At 43.7% G+C, this 24,282-nt stretch overlaps 1 protein-coding gene across 1 annotated transcript in view; it reads left to right on the top strand.

Annotated features, from left to right (window-relative positions):
• The window catches only part of LOC116321224 (chloride channel protein 2-like), a 61,112-nt gene that overhangs the window by 18,924 nt on the left and 17,906 nt on the right, over positions 1-24,282 (top strand). Inside the window, exons 10-15 of the mRNA XM_039598162.1 lie at positions 3,129-3,230; positions 6,097-6,181; positions 6,784-6,939; positions 9,797-9,866; positions 14,486-14,596; positions 19,286-19,499. Of these exons, the coding sequence (XP_039454096.1) occupies positions 3,129-3,230; positions 6,097-6,181; positions 6,784-6,939; positions 9,797-9,866; positions 14,486-14,596; positions 19,286-19,499 (738 nt within the window). The remainder of the gene's footprint in view (positions 1-3,128; positions 3,231-6,096; positions 6,182-6,783; positions 6,940-9,796; positions 9,867-14,485; positions 14,597-19,285; positions 19,500-24,282) is intronic.

Raw genomic sequence — 24,282 nt, 5'->3', positions numbered from 1 at the left:
GTGTTGAATGCAGAGTGATCAGCATACATTTCCAAGATGGGGCAGGCTGTTCAGCTAAAAGAAAGTGTGGGCCCCCTAGACTTTGTGGATTCCAGAGAGCAGGGGTGCCCAGCGGGGGCGCTGGCCCCAGGGAGGCCAGGGAGGGGCTACTTGCCATGTCCCATGTCTCCATCAAAGGGAAAAGAAGTAACGGTCACTGGGGGGACTCAAACGCAGGACTCCTTGCTCAAAGGAAGAACAGAGGGTTTTATTCACAAACACCAGGTGAAGCGTGTGACAGTGACTCAGTGCTATATACAAGCGTGCAGGAATTAGGGCTCCAGGGAATCCACGGGGAAAAGCAGGGGATCACTCTCACTCCTCTTCAGTCTTTCTTGGCGTCATTTACTCCTCTCTCACACCAGAAACTCCGGACCATGACAAAAGGGTAACATCTCCTGGGTCTAGGTGCGGATTCCCCTTGTGGGGGTGAGGGTACCTGGTATAGAGTATGTTTGGGGAGTGTGATTGTGTGTACAGTGTCCATTTGTCTGTCTTTACGTTGGGTGAGTGCTGAGTATTTGTACATGTGTGCATGAGGGTCGGAATGCACGTTTGTGTCTGTGTGCCTGTTCGTCTGTGTCTATATGTCAGGTCGGGTCTTAGACTCCGCCCTTCTGGCAACATCTCAGGCTCTCCAAGTTATGGGGGCACACTCCCGGTGGTTGCCTGGCGGAGCCTGGCACCCGTGGCTCGGTCAGGCTCCATCCGGGGGTGGGGGGCTCAGTCCACTCTAGCACAGCTGGCCTCTACTCCGTGGCTGCTGAGTGACCCCTCGTCTGGGGCTCTCCTCAGCTCTTCCCAGGAGGTTGGCACAGATGTCCCTCCTCAGTTCCTCCTTGGGCTCTCACACTCTGGGGCCTCTGGATGTCTGGGGCCTGGATCTCCTCCATGCCTGCTTCATGCCCTGAGGGACGGGGCTATGGCTCCCCACACCCACTAGCAGATCGTTACATGGGGAAACCTTTTGAATACAAGCGCGCTGATCCACACAGGTGTGCACACAGTTGTTCACAGGCACAAACTACACCTTTCTTGGCTGCTATCTCAAAGCACATTGTGTGCTGTCCGTCTTGACTGCTGCACAATAACATTGAAAATTCAGTATTTAATGTTATTTACGCTTAGCTAGGTTAAGTGCTAAGTGGGTTGCAGTGGTGTTGTGTTTAATATGTTGCTCTCTTTTTGCTTGTTTTCTCTTTTTTCATTTTTCTTCTCTCAGCCGGTGATCCAGGTGATTGTTTTTAGTGTCCTCTCTCACTGTCCCTCTTCCCCTGTTTTTCTTTCCTTCCCTCTCTTTATCTCTCCCTGTCCTATCCCCCAGTGATGTCTGTCCCGTCTGTAATAACTTAATAAAATAAAATAAAATAAAATAATAATAACAACTGACGAAAAAGACTAATACAGCAAGGCTGTGATGATCCACTTGGTAAAGTAAATCCGTTGGGTATCTTTCTTGGCCTTCACACAAAAATTCTGACGGCTAAAGAAACAAACAGGACAGGGGAAAAAAAGAAAGAAAGAAAGTGTGCAGCTGCACAGTGGATTAGGAGCAGAAACATCCCCAGCTTCTTACAGCCAGTTTACAAATGTGCACATCGACAAAGACTGTCAATCAGATAGTCAAGGTTATATATACACTTGCAAACTTCTTGTACTTTCTGTCACAACTTCTCTCTGTCCTCCTTCCATCACAAACATTCTCGCTTCCTGTTACACAGCTCTTCACAATAAAACAGGATAACAACCTTACTAAATTAAAAATGAATCATACATAAAGCAAATGCACTTTTAAATGTATTAAACACATTGTACTCCTTTGGCAATGATTACAAATTCTTTCTAAATACTTTAACCATTATTGTTTTACATTTTAACATGGATTTCAATGTGTTTAATATTTATTTATAACATTTTTAACTGGTTTACAAAAATATCAGTTGATTCCAAAACCATAAAGTAATGCTTACCTGTGCCCCGGAAGCACTGTTGCTGTCCTCCATCTTCAAAATGTATTACCCTTCCAGGACCTGAAGCTCAGTAAGGCGCCCCTCTGACAGCCAAACACAGTCAAGTGAGGGAACTTGAGCGCAGGATGCACAAAGATAAAACTTTTAGATATTTTGGTTTACAATTCAGTTCACAACTGCGCAGTCTGATTTATAGGTACAAAATATTTATGACCAGAATTTGAGCCCATATGAAGAAAAAAAACAAAAACAAAAGCACACAATGTATTAGTTTTTCCAAAAATATATAAACTGAATTTTAAAAACTTACATTTTCTAATAGACACTTTTCAAATTGTGAATTGTGTATAATACACATGAAAATGAAATACAATTATTAGCAAATCTCAAATCAATATTGTATTCACAATTTAACATTGAAAGATATCAAATGTATATATGTTAATATTTCATGAAACACATTAGCTCATGTACGAGACAGTTTTTTCTTTTTTGGGTGGTTGGTTTTTGGGTGTCACTGTATGGGTAAACTGTTGTGAGGTGTGACTCATGGGTGTGTATTACACAGTACAGGTGGGTGCACTCACCTGTTCACCTCCTCACCTGGTGTTTGATGAGGAAAAAGATAGGGTGAGCATGGGGGAAACTTTCTGTTGACTGCAGTTTGATTCTGTGGGTTGATGTTGCAATTTGGTGTGATAATTGGTGCAGCATTCTGTTGGTTTGTAGTTTGGTATGTTTGTGCAGTCTGTGTATTTGGGTCTTTTGTATCCCATGTACTGATTTATGGTTTGGACAGTGTAATGGTTAAATAAATAGAACAAACAACTCAGAATTGCATTTGATGTGTTTATTGGTGTATTGTTTAGCCATTGGTTGTGGAGGAGCTAAGCAACAGCTTATGTTGAAGTTGATAGCAGCGATAATTCTCAATTCTCTTGGTTGGAAAAACAAGTGATTAGTTTAGATTAAGAATGAAAAGATCTCATCCAGGCAGTTTCTGTGATGGGAAGATGGGCAGAGGTTCTGCAAAACCGCAGAACAAGATTTAGTCCCTCAATATAAAAATCATATTTCTTAATGTCTCCAAGGCATTAACTTCCTTCTCTTTTTCTGCAGTATTATCAGTGGTTTTGGTGGGGCTTTGTTTGTCTACCTAAACCGACGGATTGCCCAGTTCATCAAGAAACAGAAGCTCTTCAACACATTCCTCATGAAAAAGTAAGTTAGGATTTTTTAATATGAGGCAGTGAATGCAAAGCATTGTTGCAAATTTATGACAAACATGTTAACTTGTCAAGAAAACTGATGCAGCCCATCTGCTTCAGCAGTCAACATGTTGTGCATTCAGACATGTATTTCTGTAGACCTTGGATGTAACAAGTGGGGGGGTTTTAGCTACTGTTCTCTTCTTCCCAGCTCAAAGCAGTCTCCTCTGACCTCTGGCATCAACAAAGCATTTTTACCCAAAGAACTACCGCTCACAGCATACTTTCTCTTTTTCATACCATTCTCTGTGAACCCCACAGATGTTTGTGTGGGTTAGTTCTATTACGTCAGCAGTTTCTGAAACAATCAGACCATTCCAGTCACAATTTTTCAAGGAATTTTGAAAAAAAATAAATTTATGACAATTTAGAAAAAAACTAAATCTATATAATAGGTCACTGTAAATACTGCAGGCTACTTTAGTATTTACTACTTCAGCAGTATTAATGAGTGAAACCTGGATGAAAGGCATTGTCTTCTTTTCAATGCTGTTCGTGATAAACTACTGTTCAATTCAATTTTGCTTATATAGTCCCAAACAACAGTCCCCACAAGGCATCTTATATATCGCAAGTTAAAGTTCCTACAATAATAGAGAAGAAACCCCAACAATGAGACAACCTTCTAGCATTTGGTAATTAGTGTGGATGCTGATTAAGCATCCACAGTATTGTTCTTCTATTCTTTATTATTATTCTATTTTATTATTATTATATATTCCGTAAGTTTTTTGTACTCCTACTACTTCAACACCATTCAGCTTACCACCGTTAGATTCCTATTCTTTTGGACATTACTGCTTCTATTTTTTTCATTTTTAACTTTTATATTTTTAAATTTTAAACTTTATTCAACAAAACTTTACCATGTATTTCAATGGGGAGACCCTTCAAATCATCATTCAACTTCGCCACCGTTGTTTTCTTTCCAACAGTGTGTCTTTCAAAGCTCAGAGATGTAAACTTTTTAAACTGTGTGGATCCAAGTAGAGGGATAACCTTCTAACTGACCCATATAAATACATTATATTTTCAGTCAGGAGTTTGTCTCAACAGCAGGAAAGAACCTACTTTTTAAATCGCTCCTGTGACCACATTTTTGACAGCAGGAACATAAAGAACACTCTGTTGTGCAGAAGAATTCCTCGAGATCCTTGTTAAAAAATGATTTTAACAGGAGTTAGGGTCTTGGATTTATATGCAATTTTTCAACAAGTGCACCAAGGCAGATTCAATTGGGTTTTGTAGTTAGTTAGTAGTTAGTGTAGGCCAACTGGATAGAGCAATCTGGTTGGCCCATTAAATTCAAGCTTATTGTTCATTGGTGGATTTGTCTTCTGCATACAGGTGGTTCCGATCTGGGCAGTTGGAGTCAGATGATGACTTTCAGAATAATCTTTTCTGACTGGATGATTAAAACTTACAGCATTTACCTGTCTTCAGTGGATTTTCCCACATTTCATTTAAATAATATGAGGTTTCAATATTCATTCAGATATTTTCTGACTCTAAATATTCTTTTGTCATTACTCAACTTTTTCAAATGCACATTTTAAACATATTCAACTACTTTTCAACTTCTTCTGAGTGAATGTCAGCTTTCAACAGTTCTGCACTTTTGTTTTCAGGTGAAAAATTCTGTATTTTTCAGCTCATTCAACATTTTTAACTTAACATTCAGCAATTATTTCCTTTCAGCTCAAAACATTCAGGTATCAGCATCCACACTGCAGTTTCTTCAGAAAATGCATTTTATAGTTTCACTTACAATTTACTTATAATTTAACCATGTAACTCTGGAAGCCTGCACAGCACAGTCAGACATAATAAAATGGACCCAAATTTGAAGGTTGAGACTTTGGGAAAGCATTTCCTGAAGCCTCCTAATGTTAGCCCACTTTACCCATTCCAAAACTAGTTTTGATGTGTGTTTGGGATCATTATCCTGCTGGATCACCGGGCTATATCCAGGTTTCATACATCTGGCTATTGATTTCAGGTGAAGTTAAAGAATATGGAGGTAGTCCTCCTCCTTCATTATTCCACTGACTTTGTATAATGTACCAGTACCACTGGCAGCAAAACAGACCCAGGGCATGTTTGACAGTTGGTGCAGTTCAAATTAACTCCTTCAAACATACCACTTGTCATTATAGCCAGCCAGCTCGATGTTTGGTCATCAGACAATAATACTTTTCTCCATAGGGCATTTGGCTTGTCCATGTGGTCAAGCTATAGATTTCAGTTAAGCTACCAAGAGTCTAGTCGAAGTTCAACTGTTAAAACACATTTGACCAAATATTAATAGGGGCATATGTATATTTGTGTCCCTCTCTGCATACTTTCGACCCCGTGTATTAGAGAAAATCCTAAATACATTCAAACCTGTGCACAAAATTCCTGTTTCTTATATTCATTTAAAATGAATAAATGACAAATCATAGATTGACAGAATGATATGGTAAAGCTCTAAACTCCACATGCATAAATACATTGAGTTGCTGACTTGTGATTGGATAATTTGATATTTGCCTTAAAAATAATTTTCATAGGTATACCTAACAAGGTGGCCTGTAAGTGTATTATTTTAAGTTAAACGAACTTGTGTAAATAAAGGAAAAAATGTACCTATAAAAATAAATATTATATAGTGATTGGTTTTACATTGCTTTTTCACTGATGCATAAATAACTATGGTTTTCTCAGTAACTGTTAGACACGCATTATTCCCTGTTTATTGTTTTATGTTATGGTTTTAAAACATGTTATTGTTTTAACCTTGCTTACTTGTTCTGTCTGTTATATGTCTATGTTCTTAGATGTCTTGTTTATCCAGTAATGGTCACTTTCCTCATTTCGTCACTTTTGTTTCCTTCTGGTTTTGGACAATTTATGGCTGGAGAGGTAGGTTCACAAAGCCCATTAAGCATATATTATTTTTATTACATATAGTCATCACTCTACAGTTATTACAGTAGACATCAAAGAATATTTTTTAAAATGTGCAGGGTTTTGGGGGTAGGGTTCTCAGTGGTGTTTTTTTATGCATTTAAATGGCTTCATTCTAATTAAGCTAATTTTGAAAATCCATGTATCTAAAGAAGATTTACATGTCATACATGTTGAATGGTTTGAAAACAGTCTTTATCCATCTTAAATCATTTAATTATTGATATACCAAATTATTGATATATCAATAAGTTCTTGTTATATTGAGGTGATTCATTGTATGATAAAATACATCATCAACCAACTCAAAAAATTTAAAATTGTCATTTTTCTGTGGATTACACAGGATAATATTGAAACCATTAGAAATTATCTTCTAGAGTTTAAAGCCAAACACTGAATTTTGAATGAAATAATAACAAAAACACGAATAACAGTTGCTCAAACATGGAAATCCATGTGTTTCTGTTCCTATTATCTGTGAAAGGGCTCCGACTCAGTCGCAGTCATAGTAATTGTATTTTATTCATTTGTTTAATTTTCCAATTTTTTTCCAGCTGACCCAGAATGAGGCTTTGGTGACATTACTGGACAACCGCACATGGACTAAAGACGGCGTCGCTGAAGAGTTTGACTACATTGGAAACGCACGAGTCTGGATGCACCCACAAGTCACCGTCTTCGGCACACTGGCCCTTTTCACCATAATGAGGGTAAGGTGAAAATATATGTACAAAGCTGTAGGTTTGATTTATGTTAGTAAATGTGTCCATCTGCAAGTTTTCATAATGTGTAAAATTAATTTGTCATTCTATGTAAAGTATGTTAAATTCATACACAATTCCTGACAGGGTTTATGTATTATAAATACACGGGGTGCTATCCCCCCCTTTTTTTTATCCAGAGGTCCACATTTATTTACATGTGAATCTGTTATTAATGTCTTTTTAAAAGCTTTCCCGTGACAATTTTATTTGCTGGAAAGAAAATATCTCCCTCTGCTGGTGCTGCAGCTTACTGCAACTGACTGCAACTTTTGCATGCATGTCCATTTCATGCTTTGGAGAGGCAAAGTGTGAAATGGAAACAGTGGACCACTGTTTGTATTACACGCTTTGCTACGATACTAGGTTGGTCTGAAAGCTGTGTGTCTGAAAGCTGAGAAGGTGCATTTAAAAAAACAACAACAACAACAAAAAACCACACATCGCTAATTAGCTTGCACAGACACAATAGTTGTGCCACTTCCACATTCCAACACTTCAAATGCTTCAGGAGCTGTCTGCTCAGCGCAGCATCAGCACCACGAATTCACAATGCGTTTTTGGGCCTTTTAGGTGTATGGACCAATGTTTTCTTTTCTGATTAAACCAGAAAGCTTTAATGGGCAGCTGGATTTGTCTCTCTTTAAATGGCTGGACACAGAGGACATCGAAGCTGACTGAACTGAAAAGCTCAACTCTGTGGGGGTCAAAGTTTGCAGAACTACGAACGCAGCTGGAATCCATAGCTGTGCATGTTCACGGAGCGTGCATTTTCACCTGCTGGACATCACTACCTGACAAGTTTAACTGTTTTCAGAGCATTGCACAGGCCTTATTGACAGTATTTGGCTCCACATATCTGTGTGAGCAGACTTTCTATCACACAAATAATGTTCTCAGCGGCTCCCGTAGCCGTCCGACTGCCGGACACTTGGAGACCTGTGTCTCTGAGTGGGAGACCAGAGATCACACTAATATGTATTAACAAACATGCCTTAGTATTTTTTCCTTATCACTGTTGTGAGTAGACCATAAATAGCATTTGTATTTTCTGTTGTACAGTTCCTTTGCTGTTATGGTGTTCTTGTTTTGGATAAAAAGTGTTTTTGTTTTTTGTTTAAAACAGCTGATCTGCACTTTGCCAACATCTGCAAACAAATATAGTTCTATAAAGTTGTTCTATATAGCGTGGAACTGTTGAGCATTATTGCTAATGCAATGGTTGATATGGAACATTGACTTCTGAGGACAGTGGCGGTCCTAGCCTGTTTGGCGCCCTGGGCGAACACTCCCTCTGGTTTGTTTGTCCATCCATCCATCCATCTTCATCCGCTTTATCCGAGGCCGGGTCGCAGGGGCAGCAGCCTAAGCAGAGAAGCCCAGACCTCCCTCTCCCCAGCCACCTCCTCCAGCTTATCCGGGGGAACACCACGGCGTTCCCAGGCCAGCCGAGAGATATAATCTCTCCAGCGTGTCCTGGGTCTGCCCCAGGGCCTCCTCCCGGTGGGACATGCCCGGAACACCTCACCCAGGAGGCGCCCAGGAGGCATCCGGCTCTACTCTGAGCCCCTCCCGGATGGCCGAAACTCTCACCCTATCTCTAAGCCAGCCACCCTTCGGAGGAAGCTCATTTCTGCCGCTTGTATCTGCGAGAAGGCTGGGTACTCTGAACTGCCATAAGCGCAGATGACAGTCAGGACCCGTTCCCCGACCCTGAGGCGCAGGGAACAAACCCTCTCATCCACCGGGAAAAACCCCAACGTACCGGCAGCAAGCCGAGGGGATATTAGAATACCCACCCCAGCCCGCCGCCTCTCACCAGGGGCAACTCCAGACTGAGACAGAGTCCAGCCCCTCTCCCGGAGACTGGTTCCAGAGCCCAAGCCATGCGTAGAGGTGAGCCCGACTATATCTAGCCAGTACCTCTCAACCTCACGCACTAACTCAGGCTCCTTCCCCACCAGAGAGGTGACATTCCATGTCCCTATTGCCAGTCTTGGCAGCCGGGGATCAGTCTGCCAGGGCCTCCACTCCTGGCCGCCGCCCGGCACACAATGCACCCAACCCCTATGGCGCCTCCTGCGGGTGGTGGGCCTGCGGGAGGATGTGCCCATGTCTCCTCTTCGGGCTGTGCCCGGCCGGGCCCCATGGACTAAGGCCTGGCCATGGTTTTTTGTATTTTCTTTTATTTTGTGAGTTGGTTATTAGATGCTGCTCCAGCCAGCCAGAGAATCTCCCGCTGCCCCGCCCTCTCCTCCCTGTGCCGCAAGCAACCTCAGAAACGGAGAGCGCCCTTACTCCCAGCAAATGGGCGATAGAAAACCGATCGGTGCATATGCCATTCCCAATATGCACTGGCTGATGTCGGGGCACCATGAGTACGAACAATTTTTTTTTTTTTTTTGCCGACCCCTGATTTAGACAAAGGGTATTCAACTGAAATTTAAGGATGTCTGGTCAGAGAAAACTTCCTCAGTCAATTTACTATGCAAGCTGCAATGCATGTGACCAATTTGTGCATCTCCTGTGTGCACACGCTGCCTACAATAAGCCTATAGAAAAAGCTGTGCAAATTAAAATAACCCTACAGTAAATATAAAAAACTTTGAGCAGAGTAAAACAGAAATTGTGCATTAACATCAAATAGATCAAGGTCTGTATAAAATAGCATCTGGTTTTAGACTGCGGTCTGCCTTGTGGTGAGCTGGAATCTAGAAACACACCAGATAATACCCTGCAGCTCCTGAAATGTCACCCTGTTCTTTCTGTTGATGTCTTCTTCTTCTTCTTCTTCTTCTTCTTTTAGTTCTGGATGTGTGCCTTGGCCATCACCATGCCAGTGCCCTATGGAGCCTTCATGCCAGTACTTGTCATTGGTAAGATGTGTGTTTTTCTGTGAAGAAGAACAGATGAAACACATTTGAAGGGGTTAACACAAGGCTCAGGGGTGAAAAGACTCCCCCAGCAGGCTAGACCTAAGGCAGCATAACTAAGGGAGGATTCAGGGTCACCAGCCCTAACTATATGCTTTGGCAAAAAGGAAAGTTTGAAGCCTAATCTTAAAAGTAGAGATGACTAACTGAATGCTTATCAGGGAGTTTTTAGGACATCCCGATAATAACGACTGACAGCATTCCAGCCTAGAAGTAACACATCCATGAATTTGTTTTTCAACATCACTCAGACAAAATATTTGAATAGTATGTTTAAAAAATGCATAAAGGCAGACCTATATTTTGTTTAACATGTGCATTGAAGGACATTTTCTGAGTCAGATTCCTCACTGTGTTACTGGAAGTTCAAGTAATGTCATGCATGCCTAGCTTTGAGTAATCACCAGTGGACAAAAGAAGTATTCTCGAAGGGTTTAGCTAGTGGTTGTGGGAAGTTGCTTGCTTGCTGTCATTATGCAAAAATGGTAACAGAGAGGTTTTTATGCCACTACTACAAAAACATTGTGAATGATTTGGTTACTAGCAGATTGCTGGGGTTGACAGTAGTTTGCACAAACAATTGCCAACTACCCATCGAGGACACTGAAACTGTAGAGCTGTATACACACACACATATATATATATATATATAAAAAAAAAAAAACACCCAGCACGCCCCTGCGGGCGGTTTATCCTTCAAGCTCGGGTCCTCTACCAGAGGCCTGGGAGCTTGAGGGTCCTGCGCAGTATCTTAGCTGTTCCCAGGACTGCGCTCTTCTGGACAGAGATCTCCGATGTTGTTCCCGGGATCTGCTGGAGCCACTCGCCTAGCTTGGGAGTCACCGCACCTAGTGCTCCGATTACCACGGGGACCACCGTCACCTTCACCCTCCACATCCTCTCGAGCTCTTCTCTGAGCCCTTGGTATTTCTCCAGCTTCTCGTGTTCCTTCTTCTTGATATTGCTGTCATTCGGAACCGCTACATCGATCACTACAGCCGTCTTCTTCTGTTTGTCTACCACCACTATATCCGGTTGGTTAGCCACCACCATTTTGTCCGTCTGCATCTGGAAGTCCCACAGGATCTTAGCTCGGTCATTCTCCACCACCCTTGGGGCATCTCCCATTTTGACCTCGGGACTTCCAGGTTATACTCGGCACAGATGTTCCTGTACACTATGCCGGCCACTTGGTTATGGCGCTCCATGTATGCCTTGCCTGCTAGCATCTTGCACCCTGCTGTTATGTGCTGGATTGTCTCTGGGGCATCTTTACACAGCCTGCACCTGGGGTCTTGCCTGGTGTGATAGACCCCAGCCTCTATGGATCTTGTACTCAGAGCTTGTTCTTGTGCTGCCATGATTAGTTCCTCTGTGCTGTCTTTCAGTCCAGCTTTGTCCAGCCACTGGTAGGATTTCTGGATATCAGCCACCTCCTCTATCTGCCGGTGGTACATACCGTGCAGGGGCCTGTCCTTCCATGATGGTTCCTCGCCTTCCTCCTCTTTCTTGGGTTTCTGCTGCCTGAGGTATTCACTGAGCACGCTGTCAGTTGGGGCCATCTTCGTGATGTATTCGTGGATGTTTCTTGTCTCATCCTGGACTGTGGTGCTGATACTCACCAGTCCCGGCCCCCTTCCTTCCGCTTAGCATACAGCCTCAGGGTGCTGGACTTGGGGTGAAACCCTCCATGCATGGTAAGGAGCTTTCTTGTCTTTATGTCAGTGGCTTCTATCTCCTCCTTTGGCCAGCCTATTACCCCAGCAGGGTACCTGATCACGGGCAGGGCGTAGGTGTTGATGGCCCGGATCTTGTTCTTACCGTTCAGCTGACTCCTCAGGACTTGCCTGACCCTCTGCAGGTACTTGGTGGTTGCAGCTTTCCTAGCGCCCTCTTCGTGGTTCCCATTCGCCATGGGATCCCCAGGTACTTGTAACTGTCCTCTATGTCTGCAATGTTGCCTTCTGGTAGTTCAATCCCCTCAGTTCTGACTACCTTCCCTCTTTTTGTTACCATCCGACTACACTTCTCCAGTCCGAACGACATTCCAATGTCATTGCTGTATAGCCTGGTAGTGTGTATCAGTGAATCGATGTCTCGTTCACTCTTGGCATACAGCTTGATGTCATCCATGTACAGGAGGTGGCTGACAACCGCTCCGTTTCGTAGTCGGTATCCGTAGCCAGTCTTGTTAATGATCTCACTGAGGGGTTCAGGCCTATGCAGAACAGCAGTGGGGACAGAGCATCTCCTTGGTAGATCCCGCACTTGATGGTGACTTGTGCTATGGGCTTGGAGTTGGCCTCTAGTGTTGTACGCCACATCCCCATTGAGTTCCTGATGAAGGCTCTTAGGGTCCTGTTGATCTTGTACAATTCTAGGCATTCCAGTATCCAGCTGTGGGGCATTGAGTCATAGGCCTTCTTGTAATCAATCCAGGCAGTGCACAGGTTGGTCAGTCTGGTCTTGCAGTCTCGGCTGACCGTTCTGTCTACCAGTAGCTGGTGTTTTGCGCCTCTGGTATTCTTGCCAATCCCTTTCTGTGCCCCGCTCATGTATTGACCCATGTGCCTGTTCATCTTAGCCGATATGATGCCTGACAGGAGCTTCCATGTAGTACTGAGGCAGGTTATTGGTCGGTAGTTGGATGGGACTGGTCCCTTCTTGGGGTCCTTGGGGATCAGGACCGTCCGACCTTCGGTTAGCCATTCCGGGTGTCTCTCGTTAACTAGCAGCTGGTTCATTTGTGCTGCCAGACGCTCGTGGAGTGCAGTCAGCTTCTTCAGCCAGTAGGCGTGAACCATGTCGGGCCCTGGTGCTGTCCAACTCTTCATACTGGAGACCCTTTCTTGGATATCTGCCACTGTGATGGTTACTGGACCCTGTTCAGGGAGGTCGCTATGGTCTGCCCTCACCAACCGGAGGGTTGGTGTTTCTTTGCACAGATGTTAAAAAAGAGAGAAACCCTCCTAAAAACGGACAGAGCAGTGGGGCAGCCAAGGGAAAGCACACTAATAAAGACTGTAAGGATAAAATATAATTTATTACATTTAAACAGTTAAAAAAAAAAAAAAAAAATAGATTAAAACAGCCCTGGCCAGGGGACAACAATAAAAATCAATAAAACACAACGTTAAAAGATCCAGTGGCGTCCGCCACGGTATAAAAGTCACGAATCACAAATCCGGTGAAGCGATACAGGGAGGGAACCCGGCGGCGTCCTCGCCTTCCTCTCCGCATTCTGCGCCCCGATGCGCTAAAAAAGGAAAGGCAGCAGCAGTCACTACTCTTTTAGGGAGTTATCGTTCATTAAAAGGGGACAAGTCAAAAAGACTTACCCCGGGTGGGCAGAGCTCTCAACTCTGCCCGCCGCTTCCTTGTGACCGGTAAATGGCACTGGCCTGCCTCGCTGCTCTAATTCTTCGCAGACGCGTAATCTGGGCTTCCGTTGCTGCAGCCGTCGGACCGCTCGCTCCGCGTCCTCGGTCGCTGGTGCTGTATCTCCCTCCCGTTGCTGCAGCGGTCGGACCGCTCGCCCCGCGTCGCTGGCTTTCCCTCCTTTCACGCCAAGCTCTACAGTCTCTCTGCGGGCTTGCAGGCGCCGCCGCCTGACACCATTCGCTACGCCATCGCTGCCGCTCTGTCTCTGCCCCCCTCATGTCAGTAGACTGGTAGGCCCTCTTATTGGCCTCCGGGAACCTCGCAGGTGTATATGGTTCATAATCAGGGAGGGGCGGAGTCTTTCCGGACAAGTCACCGATAAATACAATAAAACATGCAACAAAACTCATAAAAATAAAACACTGTACAATATTAAAGTAAAACACAGCAAAACATGCACCAAAAACCCACAGTAACTTGTCCATTTCCACCCCGTGACAGGTACAGTAGGCTGGGTTACTGCTGCCCTCACATTGGAAGACAGGACAAGCACTGGCAACAGCTGGGCATCAGCTGTCCCCGCCTGAATAACAGATATGGGTGCAAGAATGTTTTTGAGCTGCGATTATTTCAATGATTTTTGTGTTTGTGAAGCTGACAGCAAAGTGAAATTATTGTCTCAGAATTGGAAAATGTTCAAGGTGACTTTTACGTTTTCAGTCAGCAGAATATATCACTGGGTTTTCTGTTCACCAGCCTGGGAAATCAGACACTTAACTCACTGGTTCCAGTCCTGTAGAGACTGAGTTCTTGGTTCCCCAGTCAGCCTTTTCCAAGACTAAAATCTGTGAACTCCTTCATTTTCCAGAGCTCTCCAGTTGACCACATTGGAGTCTTTGCAAGGTTCATTTTGGCCCCTGAGCCATATGTTTGACAACCCTATTTTAGATTACTGTAGTGACTGATTCAATAATGACTTCAAAACTCCATAATTTTTTTGTTTTAGATAAGTTTTATATTTTGACTTGGCAATTTATTTTTGTCAGGCTGGTGGTGCTCAAGCTATAGCAATTTCAGTTTCCTGTGCACATATTTGAAAATTCTTGCAAGTCTAAGAACTGCTGATTTTTGATAAACAGCCACATACTGATTATGAATCTCTATCTCCTTCCACATTTCAGGGGCAGGCTTGGGGCGTCTGGTTGGAGAATGCATGGCATTCTGGTTCCCAGATGGCATTCATACAGGTCATGCTATCTATCCCATAGTGCCAGGAGGCTACGCTGTGGTGGGTAAGTTAAAGACTCTCTCCTGACTACATTCTACTTAAAATGACAAATACTTTCTTTGGTACAAAGTAAATAAAATAACATTCTTAACATTTTGGAAGACCCTTGTAGCTCACAAAGAACCCGATGCACACACCTCAGGAGTTTCGTGAACGTTAGTTTTAAATGTTTCAGACACTTTTGCTTTCCAATGGAGACACTGTATTGGCCATGGTCTGAACAGAGGATAAAAGGGTAGCCCAGGAGGTAATAATGAAGAGGGTCAACCAACCACTGTATTGCCAGATACTCCTCGTCAATGGAGTTGTATCTGCCTTCCCGCTCAGACTGTCACGACCGGGGCAGCAGCAGTGTGAAGTGTGGCGAAGGAGGACTCAAATGCAGCACTTACTTGAGAAGCAGGGTGATTTATTATAGAAGACAGAACACAAAGTGGGGATGGCAAAACAAAACTAAGGATAAACTAAACTGGGAAAACTAAACTATAGACAGCAAACCTGAAACACAAGAGGAGGACTGCAGGGAGAGCGCATAGTGGAGTCACAGAGAGGTTAACGGAGCAAAGCAGAGTACGCAGGGTAACGCAGAGGATGAACACAAACGACGTGACAAGGAACACAGGCAGGCACACACTATAAATACACAGAGGGACACTGGGAAATCACACACAGGTGGGAGACACAGCTGGACCTGATTAACCTGACGAGACAGGGGAACACTAACACCAGGAGCCAACAGAGGGAGCACAAACCCAGAAACCCAGTATCCAAAACCCCAAAACACAAACCATCCCAAAAGAGCCCACAAATAATAATAATAATAATAATAATAATAATAATAATAATAATAATAATAACTAGAAAAAGATGCATTTCCTGCGAAAATGCTGTGTGGATGCTGTAACGGTGAAGCTGTCTGCTGAAAATGGCTGAAAAAGATGAAAAGTTGCAAAAACTTGTATGGCGGTGAAGAAACTCAAAATTCTGTTGAAAACAGGTGAAGAAGAAGAGATTTTTGCTGAAAAGTGGTGCAAAGCAAAAAAATTCTACTGAAAAGAGGTAAAGAAGCTGAATTTTGTACTGAAAAGAGGTGAAACAAAATGTCCTCACGACCAGGATTTGAACCTTGCCCTCCTGGTCTCGAAGTGGTTACTCACCTCACTGAGCCAAACTAATTCTGAATCCTTCTGAGTGGAGAGACTGACAATTCAGCTGAAATGAGCAGAAGCTGCTGTGAATTGTGCTGATAAGAGGTGAAAAGGCTTAAAATTCTGCAGAAAAGAGGTGAATCAGCAGAATTTCTGCTGAAAAGACGTAAAGAAGCAGAAAATTCTGCTGAAAAGAGGTGACGAAGCAGAACGTTGCACTGAAAAGAGGTGAATCAGCAGAATTTCTGCTGAAAAGAGGTTTTTGCTGAAAAAAGCTGAACGAGCTGGAATTTGTGCTGAAAAGGGGTGAAGACGCTAAAATCTGTGATGAAAAAAGTGAAAAAAGTTCAACTGTGAACTGAAGATATTGTTGTCACAAGCGGGATTTGAACCTGGGCCTCCCGCTCTGAGAACGGCTGCTCATCTCACTGAGCTAAAACACAGCTCAATCCGGCAAGGAAAATCAGTGACCCCACTGATAATGTGGAAGAAATGGGCAAAAAATATTGTATAAAAAATTCAATATCTCAAAACTTATAGAAGGTATGAGCACCAAAAGTCATAGCAGGAAAGAGCAGAAAGAGCAGAATTTTTTAAGCTTTGAACGGTGTAAATAACTACTCCCTCAGTTTTTGTGCTAAGTGCCAAAAAACGTACGGAAGCAACTAGAAGATGAAGAATAATAAAGATAAAGAATAAAGAGAAACAGGAACTCAATAGTGTGGATGCTTTACAGCATCCACACAATAACAACAACAACAACATCAATAAATGCACTAAACACAAAATCACTGAGTCATGGACTCAGGACCATGACACAGACAGCTTCTGGCTTATATAAATGACCAGACAGTCAAGCCCCCTCACCTGCTGGGACAAAGCTGCCCCAACCGTCTGTTTAAGGCATCAGTCTGCAGAATAAATTGGAGGGAAAGGTTAGGAGTGTGCAGCACAGCAACCTTGTTTACCTGCAAAAATGGTACCTGGTGCGTCACCATCAACTGTACAAAATCTGGGCCACTCTTTTGGGTGAGATCAGTTAATGGGGCTAGTTTGATCCACAAAACCAGGAACAAACCAGTGGTAGAATCAGCATTCCCCAAACACCACCCCACCTCCTTTTTGGTCTTGCAACATGGGCAGGATACGATGGCTGTCGTTTTCTCTATCTGAAGGTTGCCTGCAGATAGATACTGTACCTCTGTCCAACTGTACACTTCTTTGGGTTGGCTAAGAGCCCCACCTGCCTCAGGCGCTCCAGGACAGTGGATTTCCATTGCATATGCTCCGCCCAAAGCTGATCTGCTCTGTGGCTGTCCCAATGGCAATATTGGCTACACACCCACTCCAACGTTCGAGCAGGGAGCCACTCCACAAAGTGTTTGAGCACCCCCGTCTCCACCAGAGCCAGGGCCGGGCCACAGCTACAGGGCCGTAGTCACCTGGCAACTGCGCCAACAAGCCGTCTGGCATAAGAGTACGGCGAGAAAAAAGACACTTCTTCTTTCCAAAGCGTTCCAGCTGCGTCCTTTCAGCTCCACAAACCACAACGCCCTCTCCCCCAGCCCTGGCTACTGAAATATGGAAGACATGATTGCTTTGATAGATAACACCTGGCCAACCTTCCTGGCCCTGTCTCTTGAACCCACTACTCTACCCCTCCCCTGCAGCTGAGCCTCAAACCACACTGTTGGGTCTGCACTTCCACAGCCCCCGCTGGTTTAGAAACATATTCCCGTTAACAACGAAGAAGCAAGACGAACATCTTTAACTGGTTTTTACTTGCTAGCAAGGGAGGCCCGCTCAGTGTCTCAGGAAAGCACTCTGAATCCAACCACAGACGACCTCGACTCTGGCCTCCGCTTGCCGCCTTTTATTGAAAACAGTTACAGTACACACAAGCACCTCCCATTGTAAAACCCCCCCTATGGTTCTAGAAGATAAGGTACTATGTGTGTATGTGTGTGCACGTGTAAGCATGTGTGTGTGTGTGTATGCATGTGCGAGAATGTGTGTGTGTGTGTGTGTGTGTGTGTGTGTGTGTGTGTGTGTGTGTGTGTGTGTGTGCGAGAATGTGTGCGTGTATGCATGTGAGCATGTGTGTTTGTATTTGGGGGTGCGTTTGTGTGACCTGCCCACAAAAGGGTCATAAAGGCAGGAAGCTTACTAAGCAACAAAACAGAACCCTCACGTAGATGTCCCATAATAAAACACTACAGCCTCCCCCACCATTTAACAGGCTGGCAGAAACAAAGGAATGTCTTTGATCCTAATGTTTGAACCAAGACTTACAAATTTAAGTAACACAATGACAATATTTAACAATTTGACTCCAACACACACCCCACTAATACTTCATATAAAAACACAAGGTGTGCACTGCTTTCACTCATTTAACAAAATTAGTAATTTGTCACTAATAGTTTTAACTTTGCTGTCAATAGATAAAAACTTCACTAATGAATCTCACAATTTTCTTTAATTAATCGCAATTAATCACAATTACTTGATCAATAGCCTGGCTGCAATTACGCTTTTCAACTTTATATTTAAGCTTGTAACAGACATTTATGCAATATAATGAAATAAATGGAGAATAATAAAATAAAATTAAATCGATTTAATATCATTCATTTTTATTCTATATTAATCGCATTTCATTTTGCATGAGCAAACAGACTTGAGAAAAAAGGGAAAATATACGAACTAAACATGTCTATTGAACATCTTGAACATTCATGTTAACAAAAACTCTGTAAACATTTATCCACACTCTCTGTCACTCTTGGGGAGGCACTTCAAGTCCTTGAAACAAGGAACCAAAGCTCTGTAAAGCGCATGTTCTCAACAATATTAACAGGTCTGCAGTTTGTTGCAATCCACTTGGCAGTTGTGTCGGTCAATATGTCCGAGGTAGACCTACTGCGTCCCTGATGCTCCGTGAGTGGTTTGTCGCAAGCTGACGCGTTAGCCAAAGTGCTAGCAGCATCCCTGACTAATGAATGCTTCGTGTCAATGTTATATTTTAAGCTGGAAGTGCTTCAGTGAAAAGAAAATTCCTTCTTGCACAATGTGATTGGTTCAGCTGCCCGTCACTACCAGATCAACTACCCATTTCCCAAGGTAACTCTACTTGGACAAACTGCCTGAAATGCGTTGACAGAAACATTTCAGGGATTTTGAGTCATTCTGCACTCCAAATGCGTTAATAGCGTTATTTTTTTTTTTTTATCACATTAATCGTGATGATGGCTTAATCTACGTTAACGTGTTAATTTTGAGAGCACTAAACAATACAGATTAAAATAATCCAAAGTGTACCTAAAACTATTTTTCTTCAACAGTTCTGTTTGTCATGTGCTTGGGGACAGTAAGATTATATTTACTCACCCTTAAAATCAAACCCTGAAATTAAATCAACTTAATGAAAACAATCAGAAATGCAAAAATACCCCAAAAAGCAAGGTTAAAGACCCAGAACGATGACAAAGAAAACAACACATTTAAGCAGTATTTTCTCTCCCTGTTCCTCTTCCCAACAAAAGGTGCTGCAGCTTTGTCCGGAGCAGTCAGCCACTCATTTTCCACCGTGGTCATGGTGCTTGAGTTGACTGGACAGATCTCCCACCTTCTGCCGGCCCTGATAGCAGTGGTCCTGGCCAACCTTGTGGCCCAGTCCCTGCAGCCCTCCATCTATGACTCCATCATCAAGATAAAGAAGCTTCCCTACCTCCCAGAGCTGGGCTGGGGTCAGCACGAGTATGTATACACTGGAGAAACACAAGCACACAACTGTCATGATAAATAGGTTTTGGCCTTTTGAAAAACTAGAAGTGGGAAACATCAAACAAGAATAATTTTAACTGTTAAACGAAAAGCTAATAATAACTGCCAAAAAAAAACGTATTACGTAGGTGTCAGGGAAAAATTCCCAAATAGAAAGCTGCCAAAGTAAAACAGAGACACAGTGAGACAATATAAAAAATCATATGTACATGGGTGAACTCTCTAAAGAGAGAGAGAGTCACCCAGTACTCTTCTTTATTGCAGGTTATATAGGCACGTAGGTTACACAGCAGACGGAGGCAGTCTCCGCCTGTTCTCAGAATATATTGCTTAACTGACAAATGCATATCTTACTAAACATTCTGTCCGTACTATACTAAACGTCTGCTTAAGTGGCATTTTCCTTTGCTTTTTGCACAGGAACTTGTCTTCACAGGCATTTGATAAGCATAGGCAAGGTTTCATGTTTTATCAGGGTGAATCATCATTCAGAGTTTACACAATCACAAGCAAAGCATATTTGAATAATAAACAAAATCTTTTCACATTTCCCTCCTGTTGTTTAACTTTCACACTAGTTAAAACACCATTGGTTTATTATCTGTGCATGATTTCTTGCAGCGCATTTTTAATCAGCACGTCATACATTGGTGTATCACAGCATTTCAGTGTCAGGGGGATTTATCATCATCTTCGTTCATGGGCAGTGTCAGGTATGCCTGCACATGAACTGCAACAACTTTATTAATCATTGATTGTGCACATGGCAAAATACAAGAAGTAAAACAACAGAGTAGGAGTAGAAGAACTCCTACAAAAACCAGTCCTTTTATTAAAAGAGATTTCCAGGAACCACTCAACAGCCGGGTAAGCCAATCTTCAGTGTTCGTGACATAGTCCTGTTGCTGAGCATCCCTGAGTTGTTTCAGCGTGCGTAAGGCATCGGTCATGTTGGAAGAGTGAACATTATCTGGAATGTACGTACAGCATGTGTTGTTAAAGAGTATACAGAGTCCTCCTTTTTCAGCCAGAATCATGTCCAGTGCGACTCGGTGTTGCATCACAGTTATGCGCAGGGCATCAATCTCTTCATTTGAATCAGCTTCAACATCAGTGTCTGTGTCAGTGTCAGTGTGTTCTAATAACGTCATAGTTTCTCTTGGGCTGACAGGGTCTGGTGTAATGGCAGTTGCTATCAGCCTGTTGATCAGGGCTCTTACGGTCCAGTCGTTGCCAGTGTAGGTGAAGACTGTGTCCTAGCCTTGGTCCCAGTCCGTGCTTGACAGGTACCAGTCATATTCGTTCCACTTGTCACCTCGACGGCCTCCAATGTGGAATGAGTTTAGTGGGATCCATACTGCAGAGGAAAAACTGGTTTTGTGGTAGCATAGGTATAGATCTTCGGTCTTCTTCAGGGTTGCAGTTTGGTTACATGGGTTGTCATATTTCCTGGCCCCTGCCACTCCGTAGCAGTATCCTCTACAGAAACTGCGCTTTTTTCGGGACTGCTGGCAGTGGGGATCACAGGGATTATCGGTGCTGGCCATGTTCATGGATACGATGGCTGTTGTCAGGAACACTGAGAACACAAACATGAAGCACAGGGTTGTGACTGTTGTTAGCTGGCATCCTGTTGTCCAATATTGACGTCGTCTATGTCCGTCTCTCCTTTCTCCCTCAGTGGAATCTTGGGTTCTTTGTCTAGCATCTCCATTCCTGTGAGTGTTCTCCTCTTCTCGACCACCAGACACACCCGTAGCCTCTAATGAGTAGACCTCAGCCAGAGGAGTGGGATCACGAGTGTTGCCACTGATCACCCTACCCCCCACCGAGCGAACACTAGAGGTTGGGGAGGACCAGAGTCTAAACTTATCACTCACTTTAAGGAGATGTTGGTGGGTCTTGGATTGGTTCAACCTTCTTTGTGTGGCTTTGATGAATCCACGAGGGTCGTTCAGCAATCCTGCATGCTGTGGGTGTTGTGAGCAGGACCTGGAAGAGACTGGGAGAGAATCACGCGGCAGTTGGTTGCTCAAAACTATTTCTTTGTTTTCCAGTAGTTTTGTCATCCACTCTGCTTTTGTTGAGGGCAGGGTGCTTTGGTTTAGCTGACCACACTTTTCAACAGTGATGTGTGACTGTGAGAGCAGGATGCCTACATAAGACAGTTGTCTTGCATGTGTTAATCCTAGGAGCAACTGTTCTATATTGAAGATTTCAGTTTCTCCCTCTTCTCGTGCTAGTCACTTATCCTGATTGTCATTTTTGTATCTGCAATCTCTGGCAAAGTGCCCTTCTTTCCCACAGTTATAGCAGCGATTATCTCTGTCCTCTCTATCTCTCCTATCTCCTTTGTAGCCTGCATTTCTCTTCCTTACTCTGTTGTTCTTCTGCCCCTGTCCACGCCTGGGTCCCTGATATCCTCCTGCAAAGGCTATGAACCCTGTTTCTGGGTCTACAGTAAACACCCCTCCCTTCTCCTTTTTCTTTAAGACTCGAGTGGCGTGTTCTGCATATTGCAGGGCATCCGCGAGGTTGCCCGTGTTCATTGTTACCCAGTGTTTTTCTACATGAGCTCTGATTGAGGGAAGAAGGCCATTTGGGAATGCGTTCTTTAACTGCTGTTGATAAGGTCTCTCTGGGCCTTCCTCGTAATCTAACCCTGAGTTTTGTCTGAAGACTGGTCGTAGTCTGTCTAGGAAGTCAGAGGCAGACTCGTTTTCTTTTTGCTTTGTTTCTCCTATTTTTCCGTAATCTGGCCTAGGCGCTAATGTTGTTCTAATTCTCTCATATACCTCATTTAGAGCTGTAGCTAGGTCTGGGTCCCCTGCTGGGAACATGGTGCCATCTTGTCTTAGGCCTGTGTAATTTCCGCAGACTCGGGCCAATTTGAGGCCTAATAGGTCCTGTAGGACCTGTAGCATTTCTTGGCTATTTAGCATCCAACTGGAGCGGATTAATTCTACTGCATCTCTCCACTGTTGGTGTCCTTCATTTAAAGGGGGCACGTCTTTTAACACGTTTTTCTGTCTTCGACCGACGACCACGGTTGAAACGTATATGTGATGTGAAGGATGTCTATCCTGGGGAGTGCCCCACCTGGCGCTTGTGGGGCTCTCCGGTTATTCGCCCGAAATTTGGGTTTGGCGCCTGAATTAACGGAAATTGCCCTAACGGGCCTGGAGGCCATGGCGGTGGGTCTTTATGGTCATTAGGTTCAGTTGTTGTCTCGCTGAGACATAAGGGTCTTGTGGTTTTACAAAGGGATTTTTTGAAACAGGGGGATAAGGATTTGGGGGGTATGGTTGCTCAGTATCAGGGGGACCCGGGACTGAGGGAGGTGGTTGATAAGGAGGAGGATTGGTGGTTTCGGTAGGTGGCTTTTCGCTTTGTTTATTTTGCTTTTTGTTTCTTTTCTCTTCACGCTTCTTACTTTCCTCCTGCCATGGTACAAAGAAACTTACGTATTCGTACATGCGCAGGACTTTCTTTTTACCACTAGTCTTTTCTATCTCTGCGTGTAGGCATTTACTTAATTGCTGTATTTGGCCAGGGCTACAGTTCCCTCCCAGGCGGTGCAGTTTGTCTTTTGGGATTTCTCCACCTATTTGCGCTTATCTTTCCTGCACCGGGCATTTTTCTCTAACCATTGTTCATCTGCAGTCAATTCGGGTTTTGTAGATTTATTTCCCATATTTAATTTTGATTTGTTTTATTCGATAGTTCTTTGTTTATTGTTTTAGTTATTAATACTACCAACACATAAACTTCACACGCGGTACTTATAATCCTATTTTAGTTGACACGCTCCTTATTTACCATTCACTCTTAGAGTGAGATCCCTGACTCCCAAGGTGAAATGAAACCACTAGCTACCAACCTCTTCTTTGCTGCGGAATGGGCCCACACAGGACAAATGATTCCGTCTTACACAGGCGAGCGTTTACGTGCGGGTCCACACAGGGCCCGGTCCACACAGGACGTTTTTATTCAGACCTTTTAAAATTGCGGAATGAGCCCACACAGGACTGCCAATTCCGTCTTACAGGCGAGTCTCATGAAACGAGCCCACACAGGACTTTCAGTTTCGTTTATCTGAATTTCAGCCCACACAGGACTTTCAGTTTTGTTTATCCGACTTTTCGGCCCACACAGGACTAGTCTACTGAGAGTCGTGTCAAACTAGAATCGATTTTTTAGACGCAATGTGTTTTTGAGTGCTTAGTAATACACACACACACCTGCGGCGCTTTCGCTGGCACGAGAACAGAGAGAGGTGGCTGACACGCCCTTCTACTTTTGAGCTATTCTCAAAAGCGGTGTCAACTTTATGTGATAAAACACGACCTTCTTCTCGATTCACCAGTACTTCAGCAACCGACAGTAAACAAATCAGTGGAATAGTTCAGCCTCCTTATTGTGCTGTAGAAATCAACTTATTCCACCAAAAAAACAATAAAAGACAGACAGTTTTAACGCGCGTTCACGCTACCAGCTTCCTTAAAGCGAGCGTAGTGCTTCCAGCCTTTCTTAGGCGAGCTTATTTTTCGTTTTCGTTTTTGCGCAAACCTTTATTATCTCAAAGTAGTCTGTCCTACCTTGGCGCTGGTTTCTTCAGATGCACCTGATCAGCCCCCGACGGTGCGGACCGCTTGTAAAACGTTGCAACGTGGGCTTCTCGTACCGACGGGACCTGGTGAGGCGCTTTCTGTGAGAGCTGCTTTAAATAGGCTGTCTCATCCGGCTTCGAAGGACC

The sequence above is a fragment of the Oreochromis aureus genome, linkage group 14 (assembly GCF_013358895.1).
Source record: "Oreochromis aureus strain Israel breed Guangdong linkage group 14, ZZ_aureus, whole genome shotgun sequence".
In the NCBI taxonomy this organism is placed as follows: Eukaryota; Metazoa; Chordata; class Actinopteri; order Cichliformes; family Cichlidae; genus Oreochromis; species Oreochromis aureus.
This window is presented reverse-complemented; position numbering and strand designations above follow the sequence as displayed.